Raw genomic sequence first — 15,588 nt, 5'->3', positions numbered from 1 at the left:
GTTAAGTTGGTACATCAGGACATTTATCCACCAAAAAGATAACAATTGAGGAAGTACAAAGGTGAGGTAGATTGATGTATTAATTACAGGATCTATATTTTACTCTTACATTATACATAAGTCGCGACTTCTTGGTTACGTACACAACGAAGTTCAAAGGTAAGGTACTGAATATGTTAATACCTGACACTAGATTGCAACTCCTCGGTTCTGCATGAAACAGGCCACAAATATAATGACAATGAACGTGTTACAGGTACTTGCAAATACCGGCTGGTGGCCGCAAGTGTCAAGGTAAGGACAATGAATATGTTGACAATTGAACTTCGCATGTCGTGGAGTTCAAAGGTAGTAACAACAAATGTGTTAATAGCAAGACACAAAATGCTGGAGTAACTCAGCGGGACAGGCGACAGGGACAGGAGAGAAGGAATGGGTGACTTTTCAGGTCGAGGCCCTCCTTCACACTGATGTCAGGTGGGTGGGAGGTACATGGCTAAGGAATTGCATAGATAAGGAAGTGTAAGGTGTGAAATAGCAAGTCTGTGTGTATTGGAGGCATAACGGTGATGATAGTGGGTTGGTTAAATAGGGGGGTTGCACGTAAAATCATCGGGTCAAAGGGCGTGATGCATGGGGCAGCTCCATATGGAGGACATGGCAGCCTATGGCATACACTGTTAATACACAAAACGTGTACTTCCTTACCTGTTAAAAACCACCGAAATGGTCATTTTTTGCGCTGTAAATAATTGTAGAAATCGGGGTAACCATGAGAGACATTTATCCTACTTCAGAATTCCAAAAGTGAAGAGAAATGATGGTAGAGAGAAGCGGGAGCTGAAGGGACAACAACAGCTAAAGTGGTTGGCGACCATTGGCCGTGCAGATATCAAGATTGAAAATATTGGGATATATCACGTTTCCTCACTGCATTTCATCAACAATAAGGCATTATTTGTGTTTTTTCTTGATTCTTTTGGTATCTAAAATGTTTCAGAAGTGATAAATCTGGCTGTAAAATTTTAAAATCGCCCATGGTTCTCAAGTGGGTTTTTTACATGCAAAAAGAAAACGCTTCTGAAGTTAAATGAGCAGGTTAGACAATTGCACAAGAAATGCATCGCAAAAGAGAGACGTGGGCAGTTTGGTCGCAGCTCACATTTTACCTGCAGATGCAAGCAAAATGAATGGCATAATTTGTAGCTGTTAATTGGACATGACATCACACAAGCACCAGTCAAAGCAAATGGACAATTAACACTTTGCATCAGACTGCACTGGAATCACAGCACATCTCAATAAAGTGTATAAAGCAAGACAAATAAGCCCAAATTGAGTTTACTTGAAAGCTTTTCCAAGGAAACAAGAAGGTTAAGTTCTACATGGGTTTACCAGCTGTCAGGACATGGTTTCAATTATATTTGACAAAAATAGACATTCACGAAGAGATTTCAGATTTTCATCTTGATGTTGATTTGCAATGCCTCACACAATCTATTCACATTCCTATCTGATTCCACAATATCGCGTTATTTATGGGATTTATTTACGGCATATTTATTGTTTCATTGACAGAGAGGTTCTGTGGAAGCCTGCAGCATTTCACGATGACATTTGGAAAGTCCAGTGATTGGGCACCAACTGTTTTATGATAGACCTATGGGAGAGGCGCTGCAGGACAACTGAAACAGGTTAGACAAATTCTGCACAAGAACGCCATGTGGTCATTTCAGTGCGGCAGTGGGTGGGGGTGGGGGGGAGGGGGAGGGAGAAGCACAGATAAAACAATTACACTTTCATCTAACTTTTTTGACAATCTGCTCCCTGGAGATGTCATTTTAGCTGATCGCGATCAGTTTTGACATAAAGATGATGCCGGATTTTATGGTTGTCAAGCATAAATCCCTGCATTTAAAAGAGGGAAAGCACAACTATCTGCACTGGATGTGAAAAAAAACTCGTGAATTAGCACATTTACGCATTCATGTAGAGCGTGTAATTGGTGGTGTCAGGCAAAAATGCTTTTCTAAGATACCGTGCCCATTGCAGTACATGACACCTCTATCAAGTATTCAAAATTGACATGGAAAGGATCTGCACCAGTTTTCAAAATTTAAATTTTTATGGACACAAAAACACATGTGTGCATATGCATAATACTTAACAGTTCCATTTTAATTTTAACAAAGATTAAATAGAAAAAGAGAGAGAGCAAGAAAGAAAGAAAGTGAAAAAGAAAGTGAATGTGTAGGAATAGAACCCCTAAACTACCAAATGAGTGTAATCAAAGCGTGAGTAAGTAAAAACTTTAAAAAAAAATAAAAGGACAAAAATGAAAAAAGGGAAAAAAAACAAAAAGTGTTGATATACCTGCTTCATTTCTCACCACACCCATCAACCAGTCCCTAAATCAGTTTAATTTCGAAGTTGTGTTGCACCATACTATCCTTGTAATGAATCAATGAAAGGAGACCCTATCTTTGAAAATTGCTCTGATTTTTCTGCTAAGACAAGTCTCATATCTTCAAGATGTAGCATCTCAGACATGTTTGTAATCCACATTTTAAGAGTTGGGGAGCTGTATTTTCCCAAAATTTAAGTATACGTTTTTTCGCCATTATCTGACTTTAATTAAGGAAACGTCTTTGAAATATTGATAGCTCATAGCAGGCTCCTGCCGTTCCAAAAATAATCAGTTCTATATGGGGGTCCAGTTTTGTTTTTAATAATTTTGAGAAAATTTCAAAGATTTCTTTCCAAAAGTTATGGAGTTTTATGCAAGAGGCAAAGGAGTGTGTTATAGTTGCTTCTTGAGAGATTTGAAAACATACATTTGAAAAAATCTTATTCAGTTTAGTTTTTGAGTAGTCAAGTCTGTGGAGTATTTTGAATTGAGTTAAAATGTGTCTAACGTTAATCAAACAATTATGTATATATAAGAGATATTTTTCCCATCTGTCTTTGGAGATTTTTAGGCCTAATTCCTCTTTGCATTCTCTTCTAATTACGTTTGCCGATGGGATTTCTATATTTAGAAGGATATGTGCACTTTTCAACTTAAATTAATCTATAGTCCCACAGTAGGTGCAGATAGTTGTGCTTTCGTATGGAGTATATACGAACAATAAAAACTTTCAAAAAAGTTACTTGGCTCATCAGCATTTATTATGGGTGAAATTGCAAGTAATTGCCAAACCATTGAGTAACAAACACAGAAGTTAAAATGCACTTCAAAATCTTTAACATTAAACTTAAATAGTTTCAAAAAGAGACTGTTATTATTTATCAAAGAGACTGGTGTTTTTTTTTCAAGTGAACACAAAATAGCCTATTATGTGGCTTTATGCAGTGCAAGGCAAACGTGGTATACAAATGCTAGACTTGGTATTTAAGAGAAACAGGTTCAGCGCAACACTTGCCGTTCATTTCTTTTGGGAGTTTTTCTTTTTGATTTTGGGAGGAGCCTACAATCGGGGCAAAACCATTTTTTTGGTGTTTCATAATTTTGGATATATCGTTCATACTCCTCAGTTGCTAAGTTTGAGGCATACTGCGACAATTGAACGGATACGGGGAAGACGGGCCCGCCACACTGGAAGCCATGCTTACCTGCAGTTCACCGTGTACTCCAGTTGACGTTGCGTGGCAACAATGCGGGTCATGGTTCGTGACCTCGACTGCCATGCAACCCCTCTATAGCAAGTACTAGCTGGCTAACTCATGGAGCGGAGTTCACAGGTTGGGAAAATGAATATGTTAAATAACAGATACTAACTGGCAGCTTGGTTTAAATGTATGAATGAATTGTACATCTTCAACAGCGTTTGGGACTTGCACTGGGTGCATGTGACAATAATGAAGCCGCTTTGCAGCAGCATCAGCAGCAACAACAACATCAACAGCATCAGCATCAGCAGCAACAGCAACATCAACAGCATCAGCATCAGCAGCAACACTCCGACCTGTGCGAGATAACCACTTATGATGTGTTTGCGCAGTAATCAACCAGAACCAGAACAACATCAGCATCAGCATCAGCCCGGACCCGCTCCCGCTCCACGTTCCCGGGCGCCGCGCGTGCCCCTGTTGCTCGGCAACGTCAGTGGACGCAACAAAGCACCTGTCGCCCAATGAGAGCGGGTCCGGGGCGCCTCGTGCTGGGTTACCCGGGGTGGGGGAGCGGGCGGGCGCGCGTGAGCGAGCGAGCGATCTCGGGGATGCTCCCGGGAGCGCGCGGCTCGTTGCAAGGAGCGGCGCCGCTACCCAGACCCAGTTTAAGCTGGCGAGGCGGGACCAGCCACAGCGGCTTAGCGAGGCGCATCTGCTATTTTTCTCGAGAAACTGCTGGCTCCGAGAAGATGAGTATTTGAAGCGAGACGTTTTGCTTTACCACGCGTGTAATTACCCGGCAGCATCTTAATCAACTGGACCAATCGCCACTTCTCGATATTTCCGACTTGCAGGCGAATATGGGTTTGTAGCCTTTCTCACTCGATCAGGTCTTACTCTAGGTAAGGCCCTGATGATAATAACAATGCACAATGAAATATTTTGAATGCGTGTTTTTTTCCCCCAGCAAAACTAATGGGCTCGAGGACAGTTCTTTGATACCTGGGTTCTATTTCAATGGGTGTTATTCCAATGTCAGAAATAATTCGATACATCATAAAGCCGCTGTATACGGATTTTTAATGAAGTGTCAGTTCAACAACGAAGGAGGCCATTTGTTCTACCCTGCATGCCTCTGTGTATCTAATTACTTTGATTCCTATGTTCTTTCATTCCTGCCAAAATAACCCCCTTCCCATGCGAAAGTCACTGCTAAATTTGTTTCCTTCAACTTTTCATTGGGTGCTCGAGTCAGTCAGTTATCATTTTTAATTCTCTGGCTATGGAAATTCGTCTTTACTGATGCTGTTTGATCTGCTGAGTGTTTCCAGTATATTCTGAATTTCTGAAGTTTCCATATGTGCATTTTGGATGTGCACTAAACTCAGCTGAAAGTTGTTTTAGTAAATGATAAAGGAGAGGTGCAGTGAGACCTATTGGTCCTTAAAACCTAGTCACTTTAAGTAAAAATGTAGGTACAGCAGGTGGTAAAGAAGGAAAATTATGTATTTGCTTTCCCGGTGGGAGAATTCAATGATGGGAACGAGAATGGATTGATGCAATTGATGCTTATTGACATCATATTTGTAATATTATGCTCTGCTTATCTGAGGGAGGATCTCTTTGCTGTGGAGGAGTGTAGTAAATGTTCACCAGGCAGGACTGGCATATGGAGGAAGATTGGGTCAATGGGCATGCATTCACTAGAGTTTAGAAGAGAGGGGCTTTCAACAGAATTACAACAGAATGGCATACCAGATGTAGAAAGGGCCTTTCTGATGATGGGAGAGTCTAGGAGCAGCGATCACAGCCTAGGAATAAATGGTTGGCCATATCTGACTGAGATAAAGAGGCATTTCTTCACCCAAAGAGTGGTGTACCCTTTGAAATTGTCAACCATAGAAAGCAGTTGAAACCATATAATTAAATATATTGAAAAAGGGGACGGATATAGTTCTTGGAGCCAAAGGGATCAAGGGTCACAGGTAGAAATCTGGAACGGGGTACTGAATTTAGACAATCAGCCATGGTTGTATTGAATGGTAGAGCAGACACGAGGGGCTGACTTACCTAGTCCTCCTATTTTTTAGGTTTCTATGGATAACATTACAGGAGATGCCATTGTCAATGAATTGATAAATCACTAAAACAAGTGTAAATGCTCATGTTGCTTGTAGATTCCCCTGACTTGACTTGACTTGACTTCTAATATATTGACATGGTTGTTTATTTTTACCAGTAACAGTAATGTGGCTTCATCAGCTTTATTCATTGGTTGTGAAATATTTCTGGGATTTATGAAAAACTGTATCACAATGCATTGCATTTATATGCTTCATCATGTTTCAGGCAGAAGCAATTTCAACTTCCCTTGAAAATATGCATTGAGAGCAAAGCTGGAAAAAAGTCGCTCCTATGTCAAAAATCATCTTTGTCGTCAATGATTTTTAATAATTTTCTCTGAAAATTTATCAAAAGTAGTAAACGTTAAGAAAAACCTACTGAGACGCTTTGCTCCAGGTCTATGCAGTTATCAGAAAATTAAAATGTGGACTGTTTCAAATTTTCATTAAAAATGAACATTAGTAAGTTCACCAAAGTACAACAAACTGACAGTTTCTTCAATGAACTGATCTATTTGCAAGGTACTTTCAGTGATGATTTGTCTCAGAAAATGTTTCGCCTGTTAATGTGTCATTTTAATTATATGTAATTTAATAGATACCTCAGGAATCTGATTATTAGTTCATCTGCACAAAGTTAGTTAATAACAATAGGAACACAGTATTTAAATTCTTGATGAGAAGTACCAAGAGAGACATGCTTCCCGAACGGTACTTAAGCATGACAATTGGATGGGGAGGGTATGAGGAGGGAAAATAAATCAGGAAGGGAAGGAATGACTTTTAAGATAATTACTGTTAGTTTGCACTGAGCTTTATGCCATTTTAATCAAAGCAGCTTGTTGCTATTTCTGTGTTGCAGCTGTTGTGCAAATAGCTGTCAAGGTATAACCATCCACGATGACACCTTACAGCTGGCAGGTTTGCTTCCTGCAGATAGTATTTACCTTCACTCTTACTGGAGCTGTATCTCTTCATCACGAACAACCAAAGGTGCTACTGGTGTCATTTGATGGTTTTCGTTGGGATTACATCCACAAAGTTCCAACACCAAACTTCCATTATGTCATGGAAAATGGTATTCATGTAAATCGGGTTACAAATATTTTCATCACAAAAACTCTTCCGAACCACTATTCTCTTATAACCGGCCTGTACGCTGAGAGCCACGGAATTGTAGCTAATGAAATGTATGATAAGGTTTTAAATAAATCTTTCTCTATGGAGGGAATGGAAATGTTTGATCCAGTTTGGTGGGAGAGGGCCTATCCACTTTGGATAACAAACCAAATGCAAGGCCATCAGAGTGGAACAGTAATGTGGCCTGGTACTGACGTTCAAATACATGGCATGTACCCAACTCACTACATGAAGTATAATATTACTGTTTCATTTGAAGATCGAGTGGATCAACTGATTGAATGGTTCAGAGGAATAGAACCTGTTAATTTTGGCCTCCTGTACTGGGAGGAGCCTGACCTTTCAGGTCATAATTTGGGGCCAGATAATCCTCTCATGGACAGGATCATTGCAGATGTTGATCTAAAGCTTGGTTATCTGATAGCAGAAATTCAGAAAGCAGGACTGTGGAACACAATCAACCTGATAGTCACAAGTGACCATGGGATGACTCAGTGTTCTAGAGAGCGAATTATTGAATTGGACCAATATGTAGATTGTGAGCTGTACACATGGATTGACTTCACACCAGTCTCCGCTATTTTGCCCAAGAAAGGTAAGATGAAGAAAATGTATTATTTTTTGTTAAAAAGCAAATTATATTTGAAAAATGTTTTTTGAAATGAAAAAATGTGTAAGTGTAAAGCTCCACTAATGTGAACAACTGCTTACATATATGGTGTAAAGCAGGGATCAGTATTCAGCCAGTCAGTGGTCTATATAAACTGTCAAACTACAAGTCTCTCATTAACTGGGAAAATATCAAATTATTAATTCTGTATTCTTAGAATTAAAAGTATGGGCTCATTCACATTGGGTAAAAGGAAGAAGTTAGAATGTTGTGAAATTGAAGGTAAAGTGAACAGTGAAGAAGGTGGTCTCAGGTTGGAATAGAATATTGATTTCCACAGGAAAAGTGGGTGAAGGAATGGCAGATGGAATTTAACTTTAACAAGTGCAAAGTGATGCATTTTGGGAAGTTTATCCAGAGTGGTGCAAACACAGTGAATGAGAGCCCCGGAGAATATTGTTGAACTGCGAGATTAGTACAAGTGCATGGTACCCTGAAAGTGCCAAGTGGAGGGCTTGCTGAGTTACGCTGAGAGGTAACATGATAGGGGTATATAAAATCTTGATAGGCATATATTTGGTAGATAACAAATCTATTTCCCACGGTAGAAGTGTCCAAAATTAAAGTAAGAAGGAGGAAGGTTTGTTGGAGATCTAAAGGGGTAAATGTTTCACAGAGGGATATGGAATTAATGCAGACAAACTGGATTAATATAGATAGACATGGTAGTTACCATAGTAATGATGGCCTTTTAAATGCTGTGCAATTCTGACTAGTAATTGTGGAAGAGCAATATGATTTGGGTTTCTGTACATGACAATAAAAGGAGTAAAAAGATAACGATTAACAAATATATGTTAATCGTTATCTTTGATTGAGCTTTTATCTCAAGGGTGATGAAATAAGGAAGGTTTAGTTCACTTATACATAGCCATTGTTTGTTCTAGGATACTTTGGTGGGCATTGAACATCAAGGAAGAAAAGATTCACAAGAATATTGATAAAGTTTAAAGGATTACATTATGAGAACAGGTTTACCAAGCTAGACTCTTACTCTGAATATGAAACAATTTCCTCAAACAAGGAGGCCTAGTATTGAAGTTGAAATTTTGTAAAGAATTACTTGATTTTTATTAAACTAACTTTTTAACTTATTTTTCATAACATAAAAGGTAATGTAAACATTTGTTCTTCTTTGCTGTTGCAGGTGGCACAGCTTCTGCCAAGGGTTAACCCAAACTCTGCTCTTCCTACTATTTCTCTAACTGGAGCTCAAGTTTTCTCCTTGCATGGATAAGTTAGGAGATTGCTGTGATTGTGGTGTTGAAGGGAGCAGTGGGAGTGTAAGCACCAGGAGGGCAGTGGATATAATGGTCAAAGTTACAACACACCAATTATTGATGATGTGTAATACAATCTTAATCTCGTTCCTTAAAAGGATGCCATTGGAACACAATGTGCCAACAAATTGAGTTTTTAAATTTAAAAGTGTATTTCTTTTGTATTATATTTGCATTAATCAATGACATATTATGGTGTTAAAAATTATTTATTTTACAACGTTTTTTTTTCAAATGGTGTGATGCACATGTACACCAAAGACGTCAATGTAATCTTCAAACATCTCTTGCATCTTCCACTGACTATGATTTCCTTGGATGATGCTTAATTTCCCTGCAGGTAAACATGGAGATGATTGTAAAGATCATCTCTTCTTTCCATAGACTTGTTTCATATCCTTCATTAGCCCATCCTGGTTGACTGCTTGTACCTTCAGAATCACATTCTAAGCTGAACAACATTTCTGATTCTACTTTTTCTACTTTCCTTTGAACAAAGTCTTTATATCTCTTGTCATTCACGGATTCACACTCCTTCCAGTTGCACTCTTCACGATAACATGAACATTCCACATCTGAATGCTCTTTATCTTGAATTTAAAAGCTTTCCACTTATCAGATATCCCTTTAACTGCAAACAGCCTCCCCCAATCAACTTTTGCAAGTTCCTGTCAAATAGGAGTTCAACTTTAGTACCAGACCTATTCTTTGCTGTAATTATTTTAACACTAGTAGATTTATGGTCCCAACGTCTTCATCCACTAGCACTTCAGTCATCTGCCTTGCTTTATTTCCCAAGAGTTTTGCTCCTTCTCTCGTAAGGCCATCAAGAGATTAATTAAGGGTGTGGCCACGGGGGGAGATGGCAGCCCTACCGGCAGTCTGTTTGTCTTTTCATTCTTTTTGCTTTTTTTTAAAAAAAATTTTTAAAGTTTGTTCTAAGTTTGTTTTATTGTTCTTTGGTGTGTTTTATGTGGGGGGCGGGGAGTGGGGGAAACTTTTTTCATGTTCTTACCTTCCCGGAGATGTGATCAATTTTCGGATCACATTCTCCGGGTGCTGCGGCCTACAATCGCTGGAGCTGGAAGCCTCCTCAGACTGTCGTGAGCCCCACCCCAGGGCGCGGATTTAACATCGGAGCGGGTTGCTTGCCTGGGATCGCTCCCACCGCAGACTTTAACATCAAGGGCTCGCAGTCTCGGGTGAGGCAGAGTCGGGTGCTCCAATGCCGCGGAGGGCTCGACCAGCCCCGACGTGAGATACGATCGCCCGGCGCGGGGGAGCTGACATCCCCCCGATGCGGGAGTGGAGCGCCTCGACGCGGAGGGCCTGAATGCCGGCTACGGGAATCAAGATCGTCCCGTCAACGGGGGCTCGAGGCCCACGACCGAGGAAGAGCTAGGGGAAGGACTTGAACTTTATTTTGCCTTCCACCACTGTGAGGAGTGTGTAGGAGTCACTATAGTGGATGTTCAATGTTAAAATGTGTTTTGATTGTTCTGTTTCCAAGATGGCTGCCGGAATGGAGAGAGAACGCTGGCGCGATTAGCTGCCACTGCTCTCTCTCTGAATTGGGTATTGTTGATGTCCTTACTATTTATTTTTTATTTTTTGTTGTTATTTATTTATTTTTTTTGTTTTGTTTCATTCCGCTTACATTTTTTGTAATCTGCTTACTAAATTTTGTAAGGTGTCCTTGAGAGTCCTTGAAAGGCACCCATAAGTATAATGTATTATTATTATTAATTGAGGAAAGATTTCCTGAACACGCTGAACAAATTCCACCCCACCCATGTCCTTAGCACCATGGTATTTTCAAAATTGATCTCCCCCCCACAAGTGTACACACACACGCGCACACACACACACACACACACACACACACACACACACACACACACACACACACACACACACACACACACACACACACACACACACACCTATTAGTATTGCAGTTATCAGTGATCTCCCTACATATAATCATATCTGTGATGTTCTCCTTAAAACCACAACTCCCCCCCTCTCTCACTTCCATCTCTTTCCCTCCTGTAACCTTTGTTCCAACCAGAACATTGAGCCAGTCCTCACCCTCCCTCAGCCATGTTTCAGCAATGGCTATAATATCCCAGTCTCCTCTTCCCAGCCAATCACATGCAAATGGGACTAGCCCACAATGCCTACTTGGTCAGCATGGATAACGTGACCAGAGGGTCTGTTTTCATGTTGTACTGTTTTATGATTGAATTTCTCGTGCATCAGAAATTTTAAATGTTCTAGCTAGTTTCTTTTTCTTTTTATTGCAGTTAGTTAGTTAGTTAATTAATTACAAGTAGTTCTAAACATTAATTCTGCACAAGAAGGTGATTATGGTTTTGTGTTGCTGCAGGCAAGCACAATGAAGTGTATAATGCATTGGTGAATGCTCACCCCAACATGACAGTCTACAAGAAAGAAGATATTCCAGATCATTTTCATTACAAACACAGTGACAGAATTCAGCCAATTTTACTTGTGGCAGATGAAGGCTGGACCATCAACCAAAACAAAACATTTGGAAAATTTACATGTGAGTGTTCAAATAATACTGGTAATGTTAGATCTCTTTACAGACTTTAGAAGGGAAAAAAAATAGGTGCTGGGGTAGGCGATTCGGCCCTTCGTGCATTTCAATATGATCATGGCTGATCATCTAAAACCAGTACCCCATTCCTTCTTTTTTACCCATATCCCTTGATTCCTTAGCCTTAAGAGCTAAATCTAACTCTCTCTTGAAAACATCCAGTGAATTGGCCTCCACTGCCTTCTGTGGCAGAGAATTCCAGATTCACAACTCTCTGGGTAAATAAGTTTTTCCTCATCTCAGTCCTAAATTGCCTACCCCTTATTCTTACTGAATACGGGTAACAAAAAATGGAAGGGTACATTTTGCTGTGTGTCATTCTTTATGAAGCAACATTTTTGTGCTGCATTGTCATCTTTCAAATCATATGCACACAATGTTTTGGATTCATAGTTTTTCCTTTGAGGAGGGATACTTGTGTCAACTCGATCTAATGTATTTATATTTGAAGCAAACTAACCAATCAACCCAGTTAGTGGTGTCAAGTAAATATGCATCATCTGATGGGACAAAATATGCTGAAATATCCACCTGCTAAGGGAAAATCAATTACAAGTTTTCCTTGAAGGCAGAAATAACAAACTCATCTTTAGGGAGTAATAGTTGATAATGCAATTATGTGCTCATGATTATTCCATAGCTAAATATGAATATGGTATTCAGTGCACTAATTTTAATGTCTAATAGGAACTTAATAATATGGACCTGCATTGGATTGAAAGAAGGTCAGCAGAATAAAAAATAAATATACGAGTAGAAAATGTTAAAGAATAATCTTGGAGTAAAAATCTGTTAAAAATTGATACAGATCATGACATTGGCTGTTTAAAAATATAGTTATGATTTTCAAATTGGTACAGGCCCACCACTGATTTTCTGGCAATTGATCGTCCAGCACTTCCTTTGATCTGGCCAAAATTACGAGAGCACACTTGAAATCCTCACCCCGGAAGTCCCCCTGAAAATATGGCATCTAGGCCGGGTGAGGCAACTGATCTCGACCTCATCGGGACTTCTGCGGCCCGTTGGCGGGTCAAATTTGTCCCCTGCGGCTGAGGCTTCGGCACTCTGGCTTGGATTCATTTTCACAACTGAATTCTGAGGCCGAATCTGTGGGCTGATATCTTGGCCCCCGGTGTTCTAAGCGAACCATTCAACTCCTCTCAGTGGCTCGTGTCGGGCGGCAGGGGAGGCGGGCACGTCCGCCCTACCACATTTTTGGCAGATTTGACAAATCTCAGGTCAGCGTGTTTCATCCCGGTAGTCCTGACGAGAAAGCGGTGCCTCGTCCTCGTGGGGAGCCGCCAATCCGAACATCTTGTAGGATTCTGGAGGGAATTTTATTTTATTTATATTTAGTATTTGTTTTATTTAAGTTTCTAGCAGTCCATAGTGCTTTAAGGACAAGGGAGGGGTATAATTAGTGGGTCAGAGGTGTATTATTGTATCATTATTACGTGATCTTTGTTGGTTAATATGGCAAGGCTCTGGAACCAAAGGTGCCGGAAAATCAGTTGTGGAACCGTGTGATGTTTTTAAAAAATGATGTTTGTGAAATGTTTAGAAGTATGTGCAGGGACTTAATTGAAATTTACTAAATGGTGAAAGGCCTGGATGGAATAGATGTGGAGAGGATGTTGCCACTCGTGGGAGAGTCTAGAACCAGAGGGCATGGCCTCAGAATAAAAGGACGTACTTTTAGAAAGGAGGAATATCTTTAGTCAGAGGGTGGTGAATCTATGGAATTCATTGCCACAGACACCTGTGGAGGCCATGTCTTGGGTATTTTTAAGGTGGATGATTGACAGATACTTGATCGGTAAGGGTGTCATGGGGAGAAGCCAGGAGAATGGAGTTGAGAGGGAAAGATCATAAGTAATAGAAGTAGAATTAGGCCATTCGGCCCATCAAGTCTATGCCATTCAATCATGGCTGATCTATCTCTCCCTCCTAACCCCATTCTCCTGCCTTCTCCCCATAACATCTGACACCCATACTAATCAAGAATCTATCTCTGCCTTAAATATATCCACTGACTTTGCCTCCACAGCCTTCTGTGCCAAATAATTCCACAGATTCACCACCGTGTGACTAAAGAGATTCCTCCTCATCTCCTTCCTATGACGTCTAGTCCTAGACTCTCCCACTAGTGGAAACATCCTCTACACATCCACTCTATCCAAGGCTTTCACTGTTTTGTATGTTTCAATGAGGCCTCAAATTTCTTCTAAACTACAGTGAATATAGCCCCAGTGCCGTCAAATGCTCATCATATGTTAACCTACTATTTCCTGGAATCATTCTTGTAACTCTTCTCTGAACCCTCTCCAGAGCCAGCACATCCTTCCTCGGATATGGTGCCCAACATTGATCACAATATTCCAAATGTGGCCTTACCAGCACCTGATAGAGCCTCGGCATTACATCCCTGTTTTTGCATATAAGACCATGCTAGTATTTGCCCTTTGATACCATGGGCTCTCATCTTCCTTTGCAGCCTCATGTGTGGCACCTTATTAAAGGCTTTCTGAAAATCTAGGTATACAACATCTACTCATTCTCCTTTGTCCTGCTATTTACTTCTTCAAAGAATTCCAGCAAATTTGTCAGGCAAGACCTCCGGCCTATTTTATCGTGAACTTCTAAGTACTCTGTAAACCTCATCCTTTATAATGGACTCAAAAATCTTACTAACCACTGATAGATCAACCCTGATTGAATGGCAGAGTAAACTCGATAGGCCAAATGGCCTACTTGTGCTCCTATGACTTATGCACTTATGAACATATGAAAATACATTTATATCTATTTTATTTCAGTGGACGCTCCCGCTTTTATATAGCTTAAAGTATCAAATGAAGTTGATTATTTGCCGTTAAAGTTGATTTTCTGTGTTTTCTTTTTCCCTAGTGGGTGATCATGGATATGATAACAGGATAAAGAGCATGCAACCAATATTGATTGCCCATGGCCCTGCTTTCAAGAAGAATTTCAGCATGGAATCCATAAGCAGTGTTGACCTCTATCCGTTACTCTGTCACCTGTTGGGAATTGACCCACTGCCAAATAATGGCACCTTTAAAAATATTCAGAAATTATTAGTTTCTGTAAGAGTGATCACAGCTGGAATTTCAATAATGGACATTGAGTCCCAAAATGGATTAAACATGTATGCATGGCCAGGTATTCTTCTTGGAAGTATTTTAGTTGTTGGATTTTTAATCGTATTTGTCCAGAAAATGACAAAAAGCCAGATGTCGGGATTGAATGTTTACCAAGGTGAGATGGCTCAACCCTTACTGCTGAGTTAAATCCAGGACTGTTATCTGTATCTTAATATTTGAATGTGCTATCTGTTATTTGGCTTTTATTTTCTCAAAATTCAATTAATCCAGTTATGTGATCCTAACTTTACAAGTCAATGATGATTTCTGTTAGTGAATTCCAGATGTTTTCACAAAGAAGCTTTGGATAGACAGCAATGAGTACTTTTAACATATAAGTGATGTGCACAAGTGATGTAACATTTCAGAATAAATAACTATAATAATGTTACAGGATTCTGGTGAGGATATGTCAAGAAATAATTGTTAAAAATATTATGTTCTAAATATAATTATGAATGCAAATCCATACTATAATCTTGTGGGGAATTGCAACCCAAAACAACATGTCATACGTAAAATGCTTATAGATCTTGCAATGTTACGAAGAAAAATATCTCTCTAGTTTCAAGCTACATCATCTTATTAAATAATCTACCTAAACAGTCTTTTAGTATTTGTTTAAATTGCCATGCATTGAGTAGTGCAAGGATGACTGATAAGGGAGAGTAAATGACAAATCCTAGTTTTTTTATTAACTACCAGTCAATGCAGAACAAGTTTTGAAGCAAATATAATGCTAATCTAATGAATGTTCACAAACCATACAGACCACAAACTTGGTACCATCTGTTGGGTATAATGATTTGTGCACTGCACTGACATGGCCTTCATTTTTCACAATGGTACCTTTTCTCTCTTGTTTCCTGAAAGCCAATGATTCTTTATCATAAAATTAGATGGGTCGATGAGATAAGAAACAAAATTTCTCACAAGATTTTATTGCATTATGCGATCAGTAATGAGTTGGAAAGAA

The 15,588-nt window shown here is 39.6% G+C and overlaps 1 protein-coding gene across 1 annotated transcript; it reads left to right on the top strand.

Moving 5' to 3' along the window:
- The first annotated feature begins 4,188 nt into the window (after positions 1-4,188).
- enpp5 (ectonucleotide pyrophosphatase/phosphodiesterase 5) lies at positions 4,189-15,217 on the top strand. The gene is made up of 4 exons (XM_055635563.1): positions 4,189-4,514; positions 6,598-7,470; positions 11,215-11,394; positions 14,359-15,217. The coding sequence occupies exons 2-4, from the start codon at positions 6,636-6,638 to the stop codon at positions 14,757-14,759; spliced, it is 1,416 nt and encodes a 471-aa protein (XP_055491538.1). The 5' UTR covers positions 4,189-4,514; positions 6,598-6,635; the 3' UTR covers positions 14,760-15,217.
- Positions 15,218-15,588: the final 371 nt, after the last annotated feature.

The sequence above is a fragment of the Leucoraja erinacea genome, chromosome 5, assembly GCF_028641065.1.
Source record: "Leucoraja erinacea ecotype New England chromosome 5, Leri_hhj_1, whole genome shotgun sequence".
NCBI lineage: Eukaryota > Metazoa > Chordata > Chondrichthyes > Rajiformes > Rajidae > Leucoraja > Leucoraja erinaceus.
This window is presented reverse-complemented; position numbering and strand designations above follow the sequence as displayed.

Excerpts from the sequence above, each read along its gene's own strand:
- enpp5 (XM_055635563.1), top strand. The coding sequence starts at position 6,636 with ATGACACCTTACAGCTGGCAGGTTTGCTTCCTGCAGATAGTATTTACC. Across the intron at positions 7,471-11,214 it reads CGCTATTTTGCCCAAGAAAG|GCAAGCACAATGAAGTGTAT; the intron begins GTAAGATGAAGA and ends GTGTTGCTGCAG. Across the intron at positions 11,395-14,358 it reads AACATTTGGAAAATTTACAT|TGGGTGATCATGGATATGAT; the intron begins GTGAGTGTTCAA and ends CTTTTTCCCTAG.